This window comes from Anarrhichthys ocellatus, unplaced genomic scaffold (genome assembly GCF_004355925.1).
Source record: "Anarrhichthys ocellatus isolate YVR2014 unplaced genomic scaffold, GSC_Weel_1.0 scaffold43, whole genome shotgun sequence".
Lineage (NCBI taxonomy): Eukaryota > Metazoa > Chordata > Actinopteri > Perciformes > Anarhichadidae > Anarrhichthys > Anarrhichthys ocellatus.
Window position 1 is genome coordinate 797,557 of NW_022280073.1, and position 22,878 is coordinate 820,434.

General features: G+C 40.2%; 1 protein-coding gene and 1 long non-coding RNA gene across 2 annotated transcripts in view; one reads left to right on the top strand and one right to left on the bottom strand.

Annotated features, from left to right (window-relative positions):
• Positions 1-13,155, top strand: part of LOC116395078 (uncharacterized) — a 23,299-nt gene extending 10,144 nt beyond the window's left edge. The window contains exons 2-4 of the long non-coding RNA XR_004213502.1: positions 2,470-2,503; positions 12,692-12,916; positions 13,055-13,155. This is a non-coding gene — a long non-coding RNA (uncharacterized LOC116395078). The remainder of the gene's footprint in view (positions 1-2,469; positions 2,504-12,691; positions 12,917-13,054) is intronic.
• A 226-nt stretch (positions 13,156-13,381) lies between these two features.
• Positions 13,382-22,738, bottom strand: cndp1 (carnosine dipeptidase 1). Its single transcript, XM_031868609.1, has 12 exons — positions 22,687-22,738; positions 22,164-22,274; positions 21,013-21,156; positions 19,440-19,602; positions 18,624-18,712; positions 16,875-17,072; positions 16,655-16,739; positions 15,647-15,807; positions 15,393-15,557; positions 15,126-15,267; positions 14,756-14,903; positions 13,382-14,264 (listed from the first exon to the last, which is right to left on the bottom strand). Exons 2-12 carry the CDS (start codon positions 22,272-22,274, stop codon positions 14,186-14,188), a joined length of 1,485 nt encoding a protein of 494 aa, XP_031724469.1. The 5' UTR covers positions 22,687-22,738; the 3' UTR covers positions 13,382-14,185.
• Positions 22,739-22,878: the final 140 nt, after the last annotated feature.

A 22,878-nucleotide genomic window follows, 5' to 3' on the forward strand; every position in this document is an offset into this window, starting at 1 on the left:
TGTGTGTGTGTGTGTGTGTGTGTGTGTGTGTGTGTGTGTGTGTGTGTTTCTTGTACGGGCTACACAGTGAGGACCGTAACAAGAATGCAGACTTTTTTGGGGGGGAAGGTGAGGACATTTTGGCCAATTCTCAAAGGCCTATTTTTAGAGTTAAGACCTGGTTTTAAGGTTCAGGTTTCGAATTATGGTTTATTGCTAGATGTTGAGGTACAGGGATGTGTGTGAATGTGTTATGCATACCAGCGAGCAGCCTTTGCCTGGTGCTTTTAGCAGAGCTGTTAAGACACATTTGCTTTCATTTGAGGAGCAGACTGAGGTCATTTTAACCAGACCCCGGAGCCACAGCGCATCGTATTTCTATTCCAATCTCTTTTCTAGGCTGCCCTGATTCCATATCCTCATTTCTTGTGGAGGTGAGGAATTGTTGTAACACATTCAGCATGACTTCTCCAGAGATACATTTGAACGCAATGCGCCTGAAAGTGCAAGATATATATTAAGATATACTTTATTATAGTTTATGGATTGAATATAGCTCAGTGACTTTCACAAGGTTTAAAGGGTCAGTTCACCTAAATTCTGAATAAACATATTTTCTTACTTATAGGGATTGCTCCGGTATTATGGAGGGGGTTGTATGAGGTCAGTAGTCAGTGTATTACCTACAGTAGATGGTCAGATAGATTATATAGGGATATTCTTTGGTATAAATGAGTTCCAGGGAAAACTGTGGATTATCCATACCAACTGGGATATTATATTTCGAATGAGACATTACTGTAGATCTTTTTACGTATAATTTTTCAATGCTGTGAGAGCTACAAACTGAATTCCATTCACTGCCTTTGCATCCTGGTGGAAGCATAAATGTTAGAGACAGACATCCCAAACCAAAGCTGTGTACATGACAGGATAGCAGTAAGTGTAAGTGAGAAAATATGCGTCATATTTGATTTGGGTGAACTGACTCTTCAACTGTTAATATTATGGAAGCATTTTCAGGTATTAAATTATATATAAATTATGTATATGGCCTAATTCATGTGTTTGTGTGAACCATTTAAATGGGAAAAATGAGGTCATATTTTCTAAGCTAAATGTATTGTAAATATGTTAATTAAAGTCAAATATGGAAAGAGTAAACCAATGTTGTTAAAACTCATTTCAGATTATGTAAATAAGGCAGTTCCTATGTTCTGACTTTTTCAATTATTGCAACCAATTATTTACAAACATATTGGATATATTGTTGTATAGCAGAATAAGTGTAATATATGGTTTTATTATGTGCTCAAAAAACAGCAAAACAGTTGTTGAACTCAACGCAATATTGCGTTAGTACAACGAGAGAAGCAATTCTTAAAATGGAAGATGCATGTATTTGAGCAAACCCCATAAATAATCAATTTACTGTCTTTTCAGCAAGGATGCACAGAATTAGATTCAACATTTTTTTGTCAGACCCAGGTTATATGTGTCAAGCCCTTCAATAACCATTTTATTTGTAATAAGTAGTTTTAGGAAAGACTTTCCTTTCACATTACCACCATGTTGTACGCATGTTAATCCTTGCGGTTGAGTGTTTTCTTCCAAGAGTTATGGAATTTTTATATTCACGCACTGTTATAATATTCTGAATAAGACCAAAACCTGCACTGAGTCCATCCTGAGTGGATTTATCTACCACTGTCTCATCTCATCTCAACATTGGGATTCCATTTAGTCTCCTTTAATGCTCCGCTCGTCTGCTTTTACACCCCAACAATCTTTGCCTCCATTGGTTCATGAGCAGCTGCTGCTTTCTTCCGAGCCAATCAATGTTGATAATCATAGCTGGGATATGGACGGAGAGCTGGGGGCTGTATGGCCGCATGATTAATGAGCTTATTATCAACACAGAGTGGACCTAGTCACAGCCGCACCGCCTGGGAGAGAGACAGTCAATGGGGGAAGGCAGCATGCACAGATAGACTATAATGATACAATACACACACGCACATACACACACGTAATGAATGCACAACCAACCACAACACACATGCAAAAACATAAACGTGCATCCAATGCCTGTGTATTCACTGGTAACTCTTTGGTGATGTATTGCACTGAATTTAAAAAAGCTACAATTTATGCATGGGTGTGTGTATGCAAGTTCCTGTACTTGCTACATAGTGAGGACCGGAACAAGTTTTTCTCAGAAGAATGGGGACATTTTTGTAAAGTCAGGACATTTTAGCCAGTACTCACGTCTTCAAATGTTGGAGGGTTCAGACTTGGTTGTGAGGTTCAGGTTAGAATTAGTTTAGATAAGGAAATTAGGGTAAGGGGCTAGGAAATACTTTATGTCAATGAGGGTCCTCACAAAGATAGACGTACGAGGATGTCTCAGTTCATCCTGTAAAACACAGCACTGTGTTAATCTTAAAGGAAAACAAATTAATTACTTTGATATTTGCTTTCTTCCTGCAGGCCGGCCGTCAGCAGCCCAGGATCCAGCTGAGAGGTAAGGAATTACTGCAAATGAAACTGTGTACTGCCTTTCTGTTGCCTGTTTGCATCAACAGTGTAGAGACAAAGGTCGACTCCATTTGGGTTTGATTGCACTGATTTGGTAGGGCTGACATTTGTTTGATCTTCAGTTTCTTCTTTTCAAATTTCATTGAGAAGTTAAGCCTTTGTTTCGAACATGAAAATATTTAATTACATTTAGTTTTTAATTGAATTAAGGATGACCTTTCACTGATTAGGAAAGAGAGTAACAGGGGCTGTTGTACAGAAAAGACAGCACAAGAATCTTAATCATGATTAAATACATTTAGAATGAATCCAAAACCATGTTTCTATATATTTAATATATTAACAATTTAAACTGCACACCAGTTATCCTTAATTCTTACCAAACAGGTCCATGTCACGCTCTACATGTCTCCCTGTTTATCTAACAATAAAACTGCCTGTTTGCTCAGTCAGGGCTGGTTTTCCACTGCAAATTTAGAGGCCTCTTGGCCAATAGTGTGAGGCAGCAGTGGGTCGACTTCTCTTCCTGGAAAGTCATATGACTCAGCTGAAACATGGCAGAAAAAGCAATTTCTGACATTGAGTTGTCAACAAGTAACACGAACAAGACACCTTAAGGTTTCTTAAGATGATGTTTGGGTTAACGTTTAACTGTCAAACTGTCATACATATACATATAAAACTTCCCCTGTGAAATTTGCGAATTGTCTGGAATGCAGCATTAATAACAAGTTACATAGCCCTTCACATTAACTTTCCTAAATAGTAACAGTAACACACCAGGAAAATACATAGATTACTTAATTAGATTCTACTAATAGAATCTAATAAAAAAAAGATTCCTTTACTTTTTGTTTTTGATGACTCCCGTTTTCGGCAAAAATTCGGATTTTCCTCATTCTATTAATTCTGAGCATTTTATGTACTAAAATGTCAGACATAAATGAATTACCCAGTGAGTTGTCTGCTGTCAACTGACCCTGACAATGTAACGAACCAGATGCAAATATATATCCTGATTGGATTCTGGATACGATTCCCAGAATTGTGACATACGTACATACATAACATCGAGGCATGATTTCCTTGAGACTTACCCTAACCATAACAATAACCGCTACTTGCCTAATCCTAAACCTTAGCCCAACATTAACCTAAACCTAACCGACCAACCTTAAACAAAGTCTTCGCCCTAAAATGTAGTGTTTTACATTACGGGAACCTGCATTCTGTCCTCAAAAGAAATGTGAGTCCCCACAACGTAGCTGTATAAACAAATGTTTGTCCCCACAACATGAGTAATATACACACACAGTCCCTTTGGAACTTGCCAGAGATCCTACACAGTTACATGTAAGTAGAGGGAATAAGCAAGCTGACTCTCAAATGACGCCTTAGCAAAAAAGCTAAATAATCCTTTGCTTTCCCTCGTGTCACTAAAAGTTCTTACTTTTTTGGCCACGTCTCCTCTAAATGTAGAACAAACTTGTTCATAAAGACTCAGAGATAAAGCTCATGTGTCTGAAAATGTTTTAATTAGTTTATAGACTTCTGGGTTGGACTCAATCTGATAATCCTGCCTCTATTTGTGTGCACCTTCCTAGCAGGCATGAGTCACTGTATTCAATTTCCACCCTTTGAAGTATTTAAGCAAATTACATAATTGCATAAACGTTCATATCTATATATATATATTCAGTTGCGCAACTCACACATGCTCCTTGTGGGATTAATCATTTAATCGCTGTCCGATTTCCCCTTTCTTCCATCGTTTCCACATTAAGATTAATATAGCAAGAGCTTTTCTCTGTCACCTGGCTCAATCAACGGCGCTATATTTCAGTCTTATTACAGATCCTATCTTTTAATGTGGCCTGGAAATGACTTCAGCCACGGCGTAGCCTTAAGGTTCTTAGCTCCCGTTTAAATGATTGTGTTTAGTATTAGTGACACACACTTTGGGACGTCGAGCCTCCGAGTTCACGTGGAAGCTAATTAGGAAAAGTAACAAATTTAATAGGTGCTGGTAATTCGGCACCACTGGCTCTGCAGATGACAACTCAATTTGGTCCTCATACACACACACACTCACACACACACAGAAATGGGATGCTGGGTAGCATCACCTGCAGAGACGGGTTTTGCCAGTCAAAGCGGGATATTACATTTTTCAAGCCTTCTTCTCCCTATTTTCTCCCTTTATATCCATCTTTCCATTCTTTCGCCACCTTCTTTATCTGTCTCCTATGCTCCTTGCATCCTCCTCGTCTTCCTTCCTGTCTGTCTGTGGATGCCAGCTGGTTCAGTGCTGCTGCAGTGTGCCACGCCTGCCAAACATCCGGTCTGAACCAGTGAACGAGTCTAGGGTCACTGCTCCCCTCTCTCTCTCTTTCCCTCCTTCTCTTTTTTCCCTCTCTCTGCAGCTGCAGTACAATAGCTCCCTTATCATGAGACGATTGGTAGCTTAACATCACATTATAGACATCTGCATATTCAAATTCATTGACATAAGTGACTGTTTAAACATCTTCAAGGCATGATTAACATAGCATCACATCTTTATTATCTCCTTTACATTATAGATATTTGCAATTTCATGCAATCAGCGATTTATTTTCATGCCCCACAGTGCTCCACTTGTCCTATCCCATATTCTGTATCCACTCCTTAAATTGCTGACCTACATTGTGCCACTAACAGAATTGTACAAACTTTGACTTTGCCCTTTGTTTGTCATATATTATTTTTGTCTAAATGTGAACATTATTGTAATTGCACTATCTATGGAAATACTCGAAGCCCAAGACGGGAACTCAAGGAACGATTGCCCGATATAATTTGGTTTTGCAGAAACGTACAAGGTCAACCTTTTCTTCCTAGTGACTGGGCAGATGTAAATAGTGCATTTGTTAGAGGTCTATTTTCTGCAGTGGATTAATACACATTTGCTTCTCTAGTGAGCATTTCAGGCTTTGTTACCTCTGTTCATGAGATTATAAGAAAAATATAAAGTATCCTTCTTTGTAGGCAAGGTTTTGTGAGCGCTCGTATATGAACCTATAACTCCTTAGTGCATCTGTAGCTTCCTCTAAGCCACAGAGACTTTGAAAGCAACCCATGCAGAGCGACAGACACAGACCGGTGGCTTCTTCTAATGAGCAGACTGTTGTTGGTCTACCGTGGGGACCCTGCTTTGGAGCTGGCACTCCTTACAAGCTCTTAAGAACTAATTAAACACTAAAAGTTGCCTTGTTACACAAGAAAGTCACGATTTATACGGAGCTCAAAGAAAACTAATATTTTACTTCTTCTCTTTTTCATCCCTGTCTTTCATTTGCGTTGGGATACAGTGCGGTAAGGGGCGGGTTCCAGTTTGGACTATCTACCAACCTGGAAAGAAAAAATCTCCTATTTATAGACATCAATTATTCCTCCTGCCGCTCTGCCACTGTCCTGATGGACCTGCAGATACTGTCACCTTCACTTTGGAAAGTACATGCGGATCGTTCCCATGCTGATTTACAGATACTCCGAACTCAGCCTGCAGACTGAGGAGCCAGTTGTTTGCACAATCTTAAAAGATGAGTGTAAAACTACTGACTTTGCTTCGCATGCATACAGGATGTGTTGTTTTTCAACTAAGGCTGCAACTAATAATTTTCATTATCAATTAATGTGCAGATTATTTTCTCAGTTTATCGATTCTTTACCCATGTAAAACTCAACATATTTTGGTTAGGATTGGATGAAGTTTATTTTATCACAAGACCTGCCCCGGCCGAGTCTACATGGTCCACAATTTATTTAAATATGGTGACTAACAACAACAAAATGTATTGTTATGAAAGGGGAACTTTTCAGATCTTTCACTAAAGTAGAGGTACCAATACAACAGAATATAATAAATAGTGTAGTGCAGTAACAAAGCATTATTTTAGCCTGGATTACATTTGTATTTCACAAATAGGTTTCTAATCAAAGTCCATGTAAGGTAGGAGGATGGAGTTGATGGGTGGGTCAAACAAACACAGAAGTTTTTGTCCTGTCTGAGTGAAACCACAAGTCAAGGTTGACCTATTTTAACAATACGTTAAACATTAAACCTTCAACATAAGGTGCATAATTTAAGTTACGTAACCATACCAAGTATTTTTGTTTTGTTTTTCAGCTCACATGGTTAACCACATATTTAAAACTGCGACCATAATCCGGGAATAAACAGAGAATGCAGTATAATTGCATGGAAACGTAATTATTAGGAGACAAGGTTCAATGTTTTCCTATGAAATGTATTGGAGTAAAAGTATAAAGGAACTTAAAATGGGAACCCTTAAGTAAAGTACAAATACATCAAAATGATACTTAAGTAAAAAGTAATTTAATGTCTCCGTACATCTTAAACACATTGTATCAGTCATTGAAGATGGCGTTTTTTTAATTCTAAAGATCCCGTATCATCGTGCCTGTCGCGAAGCCCAATCTCTATGTTACGCAACCTGTGAACATTTTGCAAACGCGACGCACCCAAATCTCCAAAATCAGCTGAAAGTCCCCGCTCGCGTAGCTCTGACTTTAGGATGACCGCTACTTTCTCCGTGCAGCTACTTTGAAACGTCTATCATTGGTCTCTTCCTCCCCCATCTTCGCTCTGGAATGCGGAGAGAAGTTGGATTGGCAGGCCGGGGCTGCTGTCAGCACCATCTCTTTCACCTGTCCTGCTTCGGCAGCCAGCTGCTCCTCCTGCGATAAAACCGGAGTATTATTCTGGGGCTGAAAGTACTGGACTCAATCTGGCCGTCAGCTGATCGCTCAGCCTCTGTGTCTGCCTGCTCGCAAACTGCAGCCCGTAGTCCTCGCTGTCAGTCAGCCAGTCAGGGCCAAAGCTGATCAAGCTTGTTTGTAAATCCCCCTCCTCCCCCTCATTTACTTCTTTACTCAGCCGCTTTGAAATAGCTTCAATTCTTACTTCTACAAGTTCGTGTGAATATGCCAGAGTTGGAAATTTGAGTCAGAATTTATTCACAAAAAAATAGGAAATCATCTGCTCAAGCAGTGAAAAGAACTTAAAATGGTGGTGAACTTCAATCAAAAGACTATAATTATATAGAGCTATACATTTAGTTTATATGTAAGAAATAATGGGACTTAATGAATGAATTGATTGAATGCGGCATCCCTGTCGCTCTCCTCATATCTCGGAGGTGTCAGCCACCCTCATCTCCTCATTTTCCTCCTTGCGAAATGAATGATGTCAAATCGATGATGCCAGCGACAGGCGCCGTCTGAATGACTGATCTGAATAAAATGGGCACGGCACCATTAGGAAACAAAAAGCTTGCTTTTATCCAGCGGCTGGCAGACTTGGCTTCTCTCCCCGGCTCTTTTCCTTTCCACTCTCTCCGTGCTGTGTAGTGCGGCGTAAGCACAGCTGTCTGAAAGCAGCATGAAGGATGGACGGCTCTAACAGAAGGGGGGAGGCGAGGACCCCGGGGGACGGCAGCGTTAACTGGGTGTGGCATGGCCCGGTTGCGTTTTTTTGGCTACACTGAGAGCAGATGTGGCCAAGCTGCAGGCTGCCGCTGAGTGTCTGGCTGTTGGCCATGAAGTGGAAACACTGTGACCTGGCCAGCTAGGCGGATCATTTTGACTTTTACCTTTACTTATTCAGGGAAAGTTTAACGCACCTCTGCAGTCCTGGTGCTAAAAGGCTCCACAGCTAAAAGATAATTCTGGTTTGTTACAACTTGGCAATGCTAGAAGAAGCATCTTACCGTTAAATTATTCCTCGAGTGACGATTAAAAGTCTTGCATTGAAAATCCAGCCCAGATGCAAAAACTTTTGCATCTATGTTAACGTTATAGTGTTTAAGTCGCTCTTGGCGCTTTTGGCATTTCAAAACTAGAGTCTAGATTTAGGGAACAAAACCAATTTGGATAGTTATTATAAAACATGTTTTGGGTTAAAATGAGTAGATTTCAAACAGGACACAAACACCATTAAATGTATTTGTGATATGTGATGTACAAATGTAATGCGGGACAAAATTCATTCATTATTCATTTTTGTATGTTAAGTATTAGGCAGCAGAATGACCCCTTGTAGTGTGTGATATTATTTGATTACTATTATGAATGTAGCACTGTGCACGCAGCATTTTATGTTGTAGTTGGTCCAACTAAAGCTTAGTTTTATTCAATGTACTCAAGTGAGGCTGAAATCTAGGAATATGGTGACATCACTAGCAAGTATGGAAGCAAAATAAGGACATTAGAATTTAAATCGTGTAAATTAACTGACTACCAAATTGTGAAAGTTACTCGCTACTTAATATTAACTTTTAAAGGGGGGAACTGGATTAGGTAGAAGAGGGTTTGGACAGAAATTTTAGAGGTGTCAGGAAGAAAGATTTGAATTGATAGATTTCTAAATAGAGAATGCTTTTGACTAAAAATGTAGGAGGAATTGGAAAGGAATAAAAGCATTCTTGTTCTTAGCTTGGATGCTATGGGATTGGAAGAAAATAGTTGCACTTCAAGGTTTGGGGGACACCACTGTTTGTGTCCCGGGTGGAACACCGCAGACTTATTTTACCGTAACAAATGTATTGTTTTAACCAAACTATAAACTTTTATTAAACCTAACCAATGGGTTTTGTAGCGTAAGTTAACCTAAAAACTAAGTAAACCTATGTTGGGAGTTTGTTTTCAAAAGAGTTTATATGCATGTAATAAGTAACAAACTGTATTTTTCCCATTTCCTCTGAACTTGTGACCAAGCAGCTGTATTTGACCAGTTGAGGCTAAGAATGTGTTTCTGCCTCCCATGCACTCCATAAATGACTTTGGAGCTGAACACAGGCACTACTTGTGCACCGACAAGGACAAACCACGCTCACTAAAAATACATTTCCTGACTTGTCGGATCAAGCACAATGGAAATCAATGAACACCTTTAAATAAGATATTGCCTGAAAGCTTCAAGCTCAGATCCTCAACTGCTTTCACCTTTTCTGAAACCATGATGCACTTCTTCAAACAACTCTCTGTTTCCATTCCCCAAAACACTCACAGCCTGCTCCAGCTCATAATCCCTCAGGCGAGTTTTGGTTGTTACTTAAATCAAAAACCGTTGGCTCTGAAATGAGCTAGATTGTGTGAACTCCTTGGCGGCACACAAGTTGATATTCCCCCCCCATGCTGCCCAGGGACATTGACAGCCGCTCTTTGTCCCATAAACATCTCGGCCCCTGACGCCTGCTTTTAGCTAGATTGAATCCAACTTCAAAATGAACTCATGAGGCTATGCCGCTGCCTCAAAGTCCAGGACTCTCTGCTGTAACAGAAAATGCATGTACTGTACCGTGAATATGGTGTAACTCAAAACTGAGTTGGGTCATGTCGGCGGATGGTGTTGTTTGCCAACACTATATTGAAAATGGCCCGTTCAAGTTCATGGGTGGAAAGTTAATTGCCTTCCACCCTCAGGAGGTTGTCTGGCAGTTTTGCAGATGATGCAAGAGCATCCATGTGTAGCATTCAAGCGGCAGGATTAGCGAGTCCTATGCCCTGACCAATGGGCTATCCTGATCCTACCTTCTCCAGGTTAATGCCTATTCTTCATAAATAATAATTACGCAGCCACACAGTCGATCTGATCAGCTGTGACGAATCACTTTCCAATACGTACCTATACCTCTTCTGGTCTCACGTGTTTTTTCTTTTGCCGCTGTGTTTTTCACTTCAGGGCCACCGTAGCTTCTGCACCTTCTTTCAGCTTGTCCTCACTGAAGTGTTTCTGTCCAGTGACATTCTTTGTCTGAAGGACACTGGCGCTCAGCCAAGAGCTTCTGCTGGGCCCGCACCAGCCGTTTAATTGAAACAGTGTTAAGAATTTTCTTTTGGCACCAAAGCCCGACCAGAAAGGCCGGCGGACCTGATAAAAAGGGATTAGGAGGAACGCGTTGCGGGGAATATTATGTTGAGTGTGACGCGGCGGCTTGTGGAGGAATTAGTAAAGCCCTGACCCATCCTGGGTGGGTCAGGCAGAAGGACAAACCAATGATTAATGGAGTAGTCAAAGGCTACACTTAAAACCCATTTCACAACAAGAGCTGTGGAATATTAAACACTGGTCCGCCTCGGCACCACAAGTGGTACAATAAACCACCTCACTCACCTGCAGTCCGACCCAGTACTGTCTGCAGAGATCATCACAAATAACCCTCAACAGCACACATCTAGAATTCATGTCATTGTTATGTCATAGTTAGATTCTTTTTTTTGTACTTTTGCATCAGGTTGAGTCTAGAAAATACAATTTGCTAAATACCAAATTGCAATGGTTGAACTTAACTAAATACAAATACAATAAATAGCTCAGTGTCTGCTGGATGTGCGATGTATTGGCCACATCTTCTTTATGAGGAGAAATATAATAATATATATATTATAATTTATTTACAGTGTTCCGTTGCCCCTAAGCAGTTACAAATATATTAATGCAGTTTAACAGTTTTTCACAATTGCTAAAAAACTATTTTGTAAACTATAGGGCCCTCTTTGTCGAAGCTCTACACACAAAACCCCAAAACATATATACGCAAATGGTCTTCCATTTCTTGCAAAAGCAAACACCTCATTCGAAACTAAATAAACTCTTCTAAAAATGGTATTTTTGCATCAAAACTTTACACACAAACAGCAAATATATAACTCCCTCCTCATGCCAACTGCACACTGATGTGCTACTGTAAGTATAAAACACTATTATCTAGTCTGACATTTTTATTCGGAGCATTCTGTAAAAATAGACTGTGAACATGTATGCAACGTGTTTATTCTTAATACTCTCATAACAGTATCAGACTTTAACTACTTTAACTGAAGATGACATGAACGTAGTTACTGTATTGTGCTAAACAAAATACAGTATATTGCCGTTACAGTCCTCTAACTCTCCATTGATGATCAAACATGAATACTATCTATAGTGCTCAAGCTCTAATTCCAAAGTGATTTAATTGGTCACAGGTGTGTTCCCTGTGCATTCTGGGTGCAGATGATTGCTAATTGAGTGTGCTATTTCAGTGGCAGTGTTTAGCATATAACACACGCAGGCTTTTAGTTTAGAATGGCATGTCTAACGTGGATGACCGTGTGTTGTAGAACCTGGTCAATTCCATTTCATGCTACTTTCAGCAGCAAATAATGCAGTTTTTAGTCCCCTACATTTATTTCACACAGTTACTGGACAAACAAAATTTGATTAGCTTATGAAATGCGACAAAAATAGTTTCTACTAAACTCCTGATGGTATGTAAAATAGTAATTAGTGCCTCAGGACTGACGGGATGAATCTTGGAGGGGAAAGTGAAAAAAACACTTGATACGTAAATGAAATGTAGAAATGTAATATCATTTATATGTCAGGATCTATTTTGCATACTAAGTATTTTTTTTCTTACTTGTATTTATTTTACTTGTACTTGAGTAATTTTATATTGTGTTGTTGGTACCAAAACATCTGAACACTAACACGTAGTTACAGTCTTTCTTTAACTGAATCAAACAGAAAATATCCTTCATTTTCATGGAATCACTCAAAATGAAGATTTTTGACACAACTTTATTGTGCTTGTTAATTCAGGTCATAAATAATACCAGCCTGACTTCCAACAGACCAGCTTGTCCACAATCCTTCCACTGCTCATTTCAGTGGACGGACCCATCACTGAATCGATTCCCTAAGACGACGCGTTACACTGAAGTGAAACGTGGCTTGAAGACCATTTTAGTGTAAACCCACATTACCGTGACTCCATTTCAGTTTTACATACACAGCGGGCTGCTTCAAGGTGGATTAAGGCTTGCCGCTGTGAAACTAAAGTTATTCTCAGCCCCATCACGGCCCTGTCCTCAATACCAAAGCACTTTATAAATAGGCAACCAAATGGGGCACTGTTACATCTGAGCCTTGTGTCGTGCAGTCACGCTGAGTTTTTCATTGAGAGGCTCCTGAAAGATAATCACAGAGAGCATTTTACAGTGATGTTACTGAGTTCCATGTGATTTTTGCAGCTCTCCATGGGCCAAATATTGCGGTTTATAAACCCTAGTTTCCCAACACCATATTTACTTTACAGCTAATTTTCCAGCTTTCCCCTGTTTTCTGCAGGTGTGTGACCAGCTTGGCATCGGTTTATCGGTCCCAGAAGTGACTGAGCGGAGAAGAAAATCTGCTGTATTCAAACTGCCCTCCAGTGGAGACATCGTGTACCGCACCCACGCTGCTCTCTGTCCCAGCTCACCCTTAGCGTCCAGTCGGTGTGTGTCTTACTGTTGACCACCTCCACCACCACTGCAGTCGGTTAGCAGAGGACATGTGTACGACGGAGAACAGGTGAGTATTTATGGTCTCTATCTAAACGGTTCCAATATAAGATGGGTGAACTTGATTTCCTTGTGTGGCTCTGCTGTGTCAGCTGCCCTCTTGAGATAAAATAAAGTAACTGTTAACACTGGATGGTGTCTCTTTCAGCGGCTTGTTTCTCTCACTGAAGATGAACTCCTTCCTCCGTGCCGCACCACAGTGCCGTGAGTGTGTGTGGGTGGGGAGGGTCAGCTGGTGTTGTGAATCAGGCCGCTGAGGTGTCGAGACACGGCTTCTTCACAACACCAGGGTTCCTCCCCTCCGCTTCCTGCTAAGATGTATGGCACAAGTCAAAGTTGTAACTAACTGCTATCTGCAAAGTGTTGTAACTGTAGGAAGTGGATACTGTTTCTGTGTATTATTTCTAGTGTGACTAAGGATTTTCCGTGTGCCATAACTTTGTGTAAAAATGTTTGTGCTCATTTGAGTCCATTGCAAATGCCTTTCTTAGTCAAGTTTATTTTCTGTCTTTTATAAATACCAATGATGTCACACACAATGTCACAGATGCTCAGTGTTTTTTTCACCTCACTTTCTTAAAATACGTGTCAGCATCTTGGAGAACCAAGAGTGAGACAGACTGATGCAAAAGAGGCCAAGAACGATCGTGATTCTAGAAACAGGCCTAATGGTTAAGGCACATGCCACATCACCATTTTATAAGAGCTAACTCGAGATTACATTACTTGTTGAGATGTTTTGCAACATTTGTATTGAACACTGTTGACGATCAAATGCAGAGTAAATCATATGCATTTGGCTGAATAGGGCTTTGTCTTGGAAGAGTGCTCTAGCATCAGACAATGGTTGGATTCTGTCCATACATATAGCGACTGCTGGCAGCACCACATCCGTCTGTACAGCTTCGTCCATAGATTTTCAGTCTTGGCTCTGAAATCCCTTTTCCTATATAAGTGTCTTTAGTACTGTAACTGTTTGAGTGGTAAATAAACGTCTTGTGACTGAAGGAACAATATCTGTGTCTTTGTGTCATTATTAACTCTCATCAAGGAACATTTGTGACACTTTCTATAATTAAAAAGAGTACACCATTGTTGCATTGTACAGCTTTTACTAGATAGATCTTTTACAGATGCAGATAAATAAAAGCTTGGCAACACAGAAAAATGGATGAAAGGAAGAGAAAAGCACAGTGAAAATATAAAACCATTCTTGTGTCATTAACAGCTCACATGTAGCTGGAATATTTTAGGGTTCACTTAATTATGAAATGAAACATCACACGCTGGTCTTATTAATTTGGGATACTTCATTCAGGTAGGAGATGAATAACTTGGTTCCCTCGATGTAGTTGTACCTAAGAGAAAAACGTTTAAAAAAAGACAAGGGTTAATAAACATAATTTTGGACTAGACAATCTGCTGCATTGATGGAGACATTCAGTGAAAAAAGCATGTATGGAACAACCTGCAAGTCTCATTTATATCATATTCTATAAACGTCCACCATAGTTCATAGCAATGCCATTATAGTCCCTGTTCTGCTTTTGTTGTTTTTGCATGTCTACCTTTAATTATATTCATTCCCTATCATCTTGCAGTCATAACGATGAATATTAGGTGATGGGATTATTTAATTTCTTGCGGATGATTAAGAGAAGATAAAGACGCGTGAGCCCTGGAGGTCCACATGCCTGCATCTTACCTACTGATAAGATCACACCTTCTCTCCTGCAGCTTGTGCTCATACTAACACTCCCAACAGACCCAACAGGCAAGATGAACTAATAAAGGTTCAATATAAAACTTGCTGTAAAAATGAAATAAAAAAAGGAAATATGTGTGAAACCTGCTCATTTTCTCATTCTGAGAGTGCAGCCCGTCGTCAAAGCCACCAATGGGTATCATGATGATGCTTTTCCCCGTCACATCCTGGAAGGTTCTGGCGATAGGAATGGTCCCACCCTCACGTATCAGATCAGGATCCATGTCAAAAACTGGGCAAGGTAGGACATTTTATATTATAGTGTAATGGACATGACTCAGTTATCTACCACAGATTAAAACAAAGCAAAGGACTGAAAACAAACTATAGAGGCATATAACACGAAATATAAAAGCAAAGTAAGAGCTATAAAAGAGAATCCAAAAGCAGTAATAAATGGCAACACCAGAAAACCACCTCCGTACGAATTTGGTGGTGATGGTGTGTTCTGTACCTCTCTTTACAGCAGCCTTCCCAGCGTCATAGAGAGGATGCTGAGTGTCAGCCAGCCAAGGCTTCGCCCCTATCACCATTGTGACCTTCAGCTTATTGGGACTCCTTCGCTTGGCAAACACCGAGTGAAGGTAATCTGTTACCTAAAGCATCAAACCAACAAGATAAGAGCACAAGTACTTTCTGAGAAAAAAACATTTGCTTGTTCTAAAAAAACAGCATTATTTGGCTATTTTTTTCAAAGCAGAGACTTCACATCCTGTTTTACCTGTTTCTTGACCAGAGCAGGGTCCATGTTGGGAACTTGTCTAATGGAGAACTTAGCGGTAACCTTAGCAGGGATGACGGTCTTTGTGCCAGGGTCAGAGAAAGCCCCATCGATGCCATGGATGGTGACGGTGGGGTAGCGCCACATGTGGGCCAACAAGTCCACCTGCAGGAAACAAACAATGACCATCACGCATCTGTTGTGTCCACCTTGCCTTTAACGCAGATTATTTCTACCACTTTCGATATTCTGACCTTATTGGTGTACATGAGCTGGCTGACACCGATCTTGGTCTTGTAGTTGTCCAAGTCAAATTGGATGTCCTGATACATTCTCCATTCCTCATCAGAGAGGGGAGCCACGGCCTCCCTGATCCCTGGAATCAGGATCTTACCACTGGGGCTGATCAGTGTGTCTAAGACAAAAAGTTACAAAAGAAGAATTTTGTTGTGATTTTAACCCGCATCCTTCCAACATATAAAGACTACCGACTGGGAACCCCAAGAAGAAACTACTGTAAGATACAACCGCCATTGCAAAATGTTAACTTATTTCTTCTCAAAATATTTGTCATGCAAAAACATGTCGAGGGGTTTAAAACATTTAAATATCTTACCTGACTTACCTGTAAGTCGTAATTTAGTATTATAATATATTTGTGCATATTCATGCCTGGAAGAATCTTGTAATGCGATATCAGACACCCCTAAAGTGGACCATACCATTCTTAACCTTGACGTTAGGTCAACGTCTCTCCTGCTGTAGGTGAATGTAAGTCGCACACTTTGTTGGTGACTACCAACTACAAAAGATGTTGTGTGGTCTGTGCCCCATTAGCTGGTGTAGTAGGTTTGATTCATCATCATCTACAGAGTGGTGACATTACGTTACACTAGATTTATGTCTTCAGTAGGAACCAGTGGGCTTTGAGCTGAGTGCCACAGACAGGGTCAGGAAGTCAGAAAGTATTGAGAGCCGGGCTAACATCATTGTTTGTTGTGGTTTTTTCATGGTATTTGTTGACAATACGAAATATGCAAAGCAATGCTAGCTTTATCCTGCCTTTCTGGTCCGGTCTTCTTAAAGAGATGATGCAAGTCATGAGATTTACTGTTTTAGATAAAGGTTCAAAAATAGAATTCAAATTTTTTTGCCCTGCGGGTACCTGGCATAATGTCGAGGCTTGGTCCAGTGTCTTATCTTCTTGTGAGTGACTTCATAAATGAATGTATGAATGTGCACTACCTAAAAAATACACTCACCAAGAATGCCAATGAGGTCAGTCATCGGTTCAATCACGGTGCCTCCGTAAACACCGGAATGTAAGTCCTGTTTAGGTCCTTGAACCTGAAAATGCACCACGAAAGAGCTGAATGACACACATATGACCAAAGAATTAGGAAGTATGTATCTGAAACTAAATGTTTCAGTTTGGACATGTGTTGTTTTTTGTGTGTGCTTGTGTGTGGAATGCTACACAACCTCAGCAAAGAAGTAACAGTTGCCTCTGGTGCCGTAGGTGAGGGCGGGCCGTCTGCTGAGCCAGCCGCAGTCTGAGATGATGATGTAATCCACGTCAGAGAAGAAGGTGTCCCTCTGTGCCACGATCATGGCGTCCAGGCCGTTAGAGCCCGTCTCCTCCATGCCCTCGATGACGAACTTCACATTTACCGGCAGCTCCTGGTAGACAGATGGGACAGACAGTGCTACTCCGTCACGAGCTGTTGGAGGAGAATCTCATCTGCAAACTCCGGTTCTTCCGAGTGAAGCCAATGCGGAAGTGTCTTAAAACTTGCATTCTCTCTACTGACCAGCAGGGGGCGACTCCTCTGGTTGTATAGAAGTCTATGAGAAAATGACTCTACTTCTCTCTTGATTTATTCCCTCAGTAAACATTGTAAACATGAGTTTATGGTCTCAATCTCTAGTTTCAAGTCTTCTTCAGTACAGCATGATGTTCATTTAGTAAATTATGGTCCATTTAGAGTCACATAGACCATAAAGCAGGGCATGCTTTAGGGCGGGGTTACTGTGATTGACAGGTCGCTGCCACTACCAGAGACGTATACAGTGTCTCCATGTCACTCCTTCGCATTCCAAATATGGTAACTTCTGTTCATTGGCTGCAAAAAAAAACACGGCGACGGCCGTAATCCAAGATGACGATGGCAAAATCGCCGAAGACGAGGCTTCAAAACGTTTTTTGACAATGCCTTTTTACAAATGTAATGGTGTTTCAGCAGGGTTTGTGGATCTAAAATCCCGAGCCATTAACCACGTGTGAAACTAGTCGACACACACACAATTTCTCTCTCCTTAATGCATCCAGCATCTGGCTGAGGCCTTTTGATGTGCATATTCAACTGCGTGTTGTTGTTTTCACGAGATAAAATGGCAGCGAGGCTGGTGGGAACAGACTGCTGCAGTGACTTTGCAAAAAAAACCGCAGTGACTTTGCAAGTCGGTCTGGCCAAAGCTCAGCTCTTCTCTCTCACAAGCCTGAGGATATGCAGTTTATCCTAGCAGTAACTCTTTCTGTGACGGCCATGTCTATAATGCCTTATGAACATACTTATGTGTTATAACTTGTTTATAGCACTGTATAGTTATAGATGTGTCATAAATATCCATTATACAACAACAATCATAATACTTAAGCATTGTCATTGACAGATTTGTTTTTGCAAGGATCATAGTATATTTCCATAGTTGTTATATATCATAATCATTTTATAATGGATTATAATCACTGTTATAATCCTTTGCAATTTGATTATAAATTAAGATTAGTGGTTATTGTTTCCTTTAAGTGATGTAAAGAATTATTTTAACGTATTTACTTAAAGCTAACAATGACCACGAGTACCTCAAAATCACATTATATTGCATAAAACTGTGATTTGAATACATTATGTCAATATTAAAACACAATGGAACTCTGTAAAAAAAATGTACGTTGCTTTAAGCAGATTTAACGCATTATAGACATGGCTGTCATAGAAAGTGTTAGCGTTCTCGCTAGTCTATCTTGCCTCTCTCTATTTCCCCTCTTTCAATTTACAGCGCTTTCAACTGAAGACGATTTGCAAAGGAGCGCTCTAATTATTCCTTTGGTCTCACTTGAGGTCACATTGCCTCTGCAGCTCCGATCCCACTCACACATTTGATTCTGTTATCTGTGGAATGCAAAAGTAACCCGATACAATGGCGGTATTGTGAACTTTCTCTCACCATACTAAGGGCCCGGTACGCCCCCACAGCATGGATCCAGGCTAAAACTGGGGCCTTGTTGTCCGACACTCCTCTTCCATACAGGTTACCTGCATGCACAAGAATCATGATATAAGTATGGGTGTGCTTTAAGACTTGTGCTCACGTGAAGTGAAGTACAGAATGTGACAACAAGCGGTGAAATTGATTTCGGAAAAGCTGCTTATATATACTGTGTATATAAAAATGTTTGTAATACTGTTTTGTTGCATGGTTGATTTTTCCTGTTTAGTTATGGATGTAACACACTGTTTGCATTACACATTTGACCAACATCTGACATTAAATTATTGAATTTATCTAGTCTAATCTAACCACTTGTTATCACGTGACTGAAGTTCCAGACGTAGATCACATAATGACAACAGAATAATTTCATTGACAACTGGGGGAAACTATCCACTGCTGACATAAAGGAAGGTCTGTAGTGGTTGCTTGTGTATGCATTGGTTTTGAAAAGTAGCACAGCAGCCACTACAATGGACCCTACTGCATCGAGCCATACACTGCCATCCACTGGCCAGCCGTTGTAAGTGCAACACAAATTCCTCAAAAGCAAAATGGCTGCCGGGTGGGCAGAAAGGCTGAGCAGCTCAGGAATACCTTGCCAGTCCCTCTTCAGCAGATGACTCTTGCAGGTGAATGAATGCCAGTAGATGAGTATGCCTGTGACTATGTAGGACGTTTATGACATTATGCTATGACTTCTGTGGGTTTGTTCAATGTTTGTTTGCACAGCATGAGTTGGTCATGGTGTGCTTAATTAAAGGCTGTTACCATTGATGTCGGTCAGGTTGTAGGGGTCCGTCGCCCAGCCGTCCTCCAGCTTCGCCGGCTGGACATCCACATGGCCGTAGACGCACACCGTGTGTTTGGTTGGGTCGCTGCCAAACAGAGCTGTCACTACTTTAGGCAACGCTAACGTCTGCCCGTTGGGGAGCTGCGGATGATTTAAAGGCGAGTTAGCATCAGCACGAACTGCTGCAGTGTCCCTCAATCATTGGGATTTTCACTTTTCTCAAGTGCAACAAGTGTTTCAACAGTTGTATACCATCTAACCAGTACTCCATTAGCTACACAATCAACTCAATCTGTGTATATTTCTCAAATATCAAGAAAGTAAAAGCCATGCATTTCAAATATGTCCAACAGTAAAAGCACTTATTATGCAAAGTGGCCCTTTCAGAATATTATAGATTTTATTATTGGATTATATTGTTGATGCATTAATGTGTTCATCACTTTAATGTTGAAACTGGTGAAGGTGGGGCTAATGTGAATTACTCTCTAGGCTATATGCCACCGAGTAGTTTAGTCTACAATAATACATCATAACTTATTAGTTGGTTTTATTTTGTATTAATAATCTGAATCGGTAAAGTAACTAACTCTACAAAAATACATTTAGTGCAGTAAAAAATGTGTTGTAATAGAAGTATAAATTAGCAAATCAGTAATTTCTTTTAAATCACTTCATAAAACCCATGTTTACAGACTGGCCTTTATGTGATGTCATCGCTTTACTGCTTTATTTTATTATTCATTTTACTAAATTATTTTATTTATTTCTTTGTTTATTTTTGATGTCTCGATTGGTTTTATCGTTTCATATACTGTAGTGATTTATCAGGGTTTAACCTTGTTGGGCCTCACTGTTGAGCTTGCTGCTGTTGTATTGCCTTGTGTTTGCTGCTTTCTCTGTCAAAGGACTTTGTAAACTCTATTTACAAAAGGTGCTTTATAAATAACGTTATTATATAAAATTGAAACGCTAAAGGAGAAGTAATTCAAAATTGTACTTAAGTTCAGTACTTGAGTACATGTACTTAGATTCCACCGCTGAGTAAATGAGAACTTCTCACAGGATTTTTAAGATGTCTAGTTAATTCAGAAAAACAGGGCAAATATGTTTTCCTTAAGTGAACGCATTAAGCTTCCATAAAGAGAAGTGCTGCTGCTGCTCAGTTTATTTATTTCAAAGGGTCATCAGCTACTGTTTTTACTCTTCACTGAGACAATACACTGCAGTAACAATGCATGCCAGGTTGGTCCTTATTACTGGCGAGAAGCTGAGGATGTTGACCTCTCGTTCGAACCTCAAACATCATAAAATGTGTAATGAGTTTTGGAAGCAGCTTTCATGTGTCTTCGTCAGTAATGAGGAAGTAGATTTAGTCCTGACCGCTCAACTTCCTTTTTGAAGTTACCAGCTTGTTTACCCGCTGTCGCCCCTCCCGATGAGCCAAGCTCACTGTTTGAAATACAAACTATTTACCAACCAATTTGGGCAACGACTACATTGCAAAGCTCTAATATCTCACTAAGGCATCGAGTCGGCCCTGTCACTGACTTCTTGCTCTCCGATGTCCACCAGTTCGACAGTCCCTCCCATGAGCCTCAGCTTCTGAGCCACCACCTCCATCATGCGGTGCAGGTCTGGTCTCTTCAAGACGTTGCTAGAGTCGCTTTCGATTGCAACCCAGTCCCGCAGAGCCTGAAGCACACACACATGCAGACAGATCATTCAAAACATCAGCGGTGAGCCTAATCCTTCTGCCATCTTGTGAGATATATACGACTGTACTGCTGCACACTACGAGGGTTCGATGACTAAAATGTGTTCTTGATTCAGTTTCAATCAAGCAATCTAAGATCAAAACAAAACAAGAGGCAAAGCTGTACAGTATGTGCCCCTTTGTTGCATTTAATACTGCCACCTTTTGGCTGAGAGGGGCTAATGACTCAACTGCACTGACAACTGATTCAAATTCTGCTTTAATATAAGCAAATTAAAGGGGACAAATCATGAAAAACTCACCTTTTCAGTGCTCTGGCACATACATTTGGGTATATAAAGTATACCAACCCACAAACTGTGAAATATGACAAGTATACCAATCATACAGGTGTATTCAGGCAGACAAAGAATGTTTTTTTTTAAACATTAAAGTGTGTAAACATGGTTTAAACTCTCTCCTCCAGTATCTTGAGACAAGCTGAATGTGTTTAAGCCGCCATATTAGTGAAATGTTGTAAAGATGATCATGTTCTGTTCATCTTTGTAAAAACACAATATTGTCCACCCAGCTTTATTTTTCTATTTGACCTTGTTAACCTTTGTGAGGACAATAGCGGAAAAAAGGTTTTCTATTAAAAATAAAAATGACAGAAAAGTATCCATGTCGGAAATGAAAAGCCCTTTCATCTTTTTTAACACCTATTCAATTTTCTCGAGTTCACTTTACTCATTAATGTTGCTTAATTAAGAAGTACAATACACTCTAAAAGTCACGTCAGTTATATTTGTATCACAGATCGCAGTCTCACACATGAGTGTGTTTGACATCATGCGGGGTCATTTTCAGTCACACCATGTCTGGTTGCTCTATGGGACTAACAAACTCTGGTGTAAATTGGACATCTCGAGTGCTTGGACTCTGAAAGTTCAGGGCTTGGACTCTTCAATGTATTGCTTAAGGAAGAAGAAGAATTCTATTGTACCTCCACATATTCCTCTTGATGGCTGTCAATGTACTGCGCAAGCTCCGTATACTGGAAGGCATGGACAGTAGAGATGACCAGCAGTATGGAGGGCAGAACTAGAAGATTCATCTGTTGGGAGAGTCAGAAAGTGAATTGTTGAGACAGAGCAGATGGCTGTATTACATCATCAGAGTATATCGTACAACAGAATACTCCCCCAGTAAGGTAAACACATCCAGAGCTGTAGAAACATTAGGTCATGAGTCCAGATCCCCCCCAATGCAAACACAAAGATAAAAGACGACATGCCACTGAACATTTGATCTCTCTACTTGACATTAGGGCTACAACTAACCATTTTATTTAATTGTATTCATTTCAAATACATTTTTTTGTTTAAATGTTAGTTTATAAAAAATTAAATGCTAGAAAAAAAGATTCTCCGAGTTCCAAGATTATGTCTAAAACCCAATGATATTCGGTTTACAAGCAACGCAATTTCAAAGTAAAAGTACGCTCACTGGATGGCCTTTTGTCTTACCTTGTCCCTGCTGGTGGTGTGTGTGTGTGTGTGACAGTTCCTACAGCAGACAGACTGTGGCCCCGTATCGACGCCCACACATTTATATACCCTCCCTTTGGTGTCACACTCCTGCCCCGGAGGTCAAACATTTCCTGACACCATGCCAAGACTGCTGACAAATTAATTCAATTTTTCCGCTGACAGGCACAA

Coding starts and splice junctions, on each gene's coding strand:
- cndp1 (XM_031868609.1), bottom strand. CDS start 22,274: ATGAATCTTCTAGTTCTGCCCTCCATACTGCTGGTCATCTCTACTGTC. Junction 17,073..18,623: donor CGTACCGGGCCCTTAGTATG/GTGAGAGAAAGT, acceptor TCTGTCTACCAG/GAGCTGCCGGTAAATGTGAA. Junction 15,808..16,654: donor TGACCTCATTGGCATTCTTG/GTGAGTGTATTT, acceptor TTTTTGTCTTAG/ACACACTGATCAGCCCCAGT.